The sequence below is a fragment of the Lepisma saccharinum genome, chromosome 3 (assembly GCF_977018435.1).
Source record: "Lepisma saccharinum chromosome 3, izLepSacc3.1, whole genome shotgun sequence".
Lineage (NCBI taxonomy): Eukaryota > Metazoa > Arthropoda > Insecta > Zygentoma > Lepismatidae > Lepisma > Lepisma saccharinum.
Window position 1 is genome coordinate 16,262,723 of NC_139231.1, and position 1,275 is coordinate 16,263,997.

Below are 1,275 nucleotides of genomic sequence, written 5' to 3' on the forward strand. Positions count from 1 at the left end.
GATAAGCCTTTTTCGTCAAGAATGAATTACATTCCTTTTCAGTACAGGAGGGTCGTTGATGAAGAGATCACGAGGATGCTTGAACTCGGAGTGATAAAAAGAGGATGTAGCAAATATATTAGTCCACTCCTTGTTGTAAAGAAGAAAGACTTGAAATTACGCATTTGTGCGGATCTGAGAAAACTGAACCTGTTGACTGAGAAAGACAGCGAGAGAGTGCTTAATATAGAAGAGGTATTACGTAGATTTGAAGGTGTAAAATATCTTACGTCACTGGATTTGAGTTAGTGCTTCTGGAGTATCAATCTTCACCCTGATAGTCAAAAGTATGTAGCTTTTTTGTACAATGGAAAAACGTATGTGTTCACAAGGGTTCCTTTTGGTCTGAAAAATTCGCCTGCAGCGTGCCAACGTTGTATTGAAAAGACGCTCGGGGAAGAAGTACTTTCATTTACAGCCTATTACTGTGACGATATTCTTTTTGGAGACGGTACATTCGAAGGAATGTTATTAAGAATGGAAAGAGTGTGTCAGAGGTTACTGCAAGCTGGATTCACAGTGAAATTGCGCAAATGTTCATTTGGGAAAGAGGAAATAAACTTTCTTGGCTTCATTTTGTCACAAGACGGCATCAAACCTGATCCAGATAAACTGGCCGCCTTGGAGAAACTGCCTGCGCCACGTAACGTGCGTCAAGTGAAACGCTTCTTGGGAATGTGCTCGTTCTACCGTGCTCACGCACCGAAGTTTGCAACACTGGCTGGACCGCTGTACGATCTCTTGCGCAAGAACACAAAGTGGAAATGGACGTCGGTTGAAGAGGAAGCCTTCAGCGTGTGAAATCTGCATTCTTGAAAGATGTAGTGTTATATCATCCCTTACCAGAGAGACCTGTCCATGTCGATTGTGATAGTAGCGGGATTGGACTAGGAGGGGCCATTTATCAGTTAACAGATGACAATGAGCCTCGAGTCATTGCTTTTGCGTCACGCACGTTGACGCCTACTGAACGCTCGTACGCAGTGTGTGAGAGAGAAATGTTGTGTGTAGTGTACATGATAAAGAAGTTCAGATATTTACTAGAAGGTAACCACTTTTACATATGGACTGATCACCGTGCATTATCTTTTCTCTTGCGATGCAGAATAACCAATCGTCGATTAGAGTCCTGGATGTTATTTCTGCAGGGATTTGACTTCGAAATCGGCTACAAGCCAGGAAAGGATAATGTCATGGCCGATTTGCTGTCCCGCCAGCCTCTCAATGAAGATAATG

The 1,275-nt window shown here is 43.0% G+C and overlaps 1 protein-coding gene across 1 annotated transcript; it reads left to right on the top strand.

Annotated features, from left to right (window-relative positions):
- Positions 1–516: 516 nt before the first annotated feature.
- LOC145985472 (uncharacterized) lies at positions 517–840 on the top strand. The gene has a single exon (XM_083119546.1). It carries the CDS (start codon positions 517–519, stop codon positions 838–840), a length of 324 nt encoding a protein of 107 aa, XP_082975672.1.
- Positions 841–1,275: the final 435 nt, after the last annotated feature.

What these genes read in the sequence shown, in the direction of transcription:
- LOC145985472 (XM_083119546.1), top strand. Translation starts at nt 517, where the DNA reads ATGGAAAGAGTGTGTCAGAGGTTACTGCAAGCTGGATTCACAGTGAAA.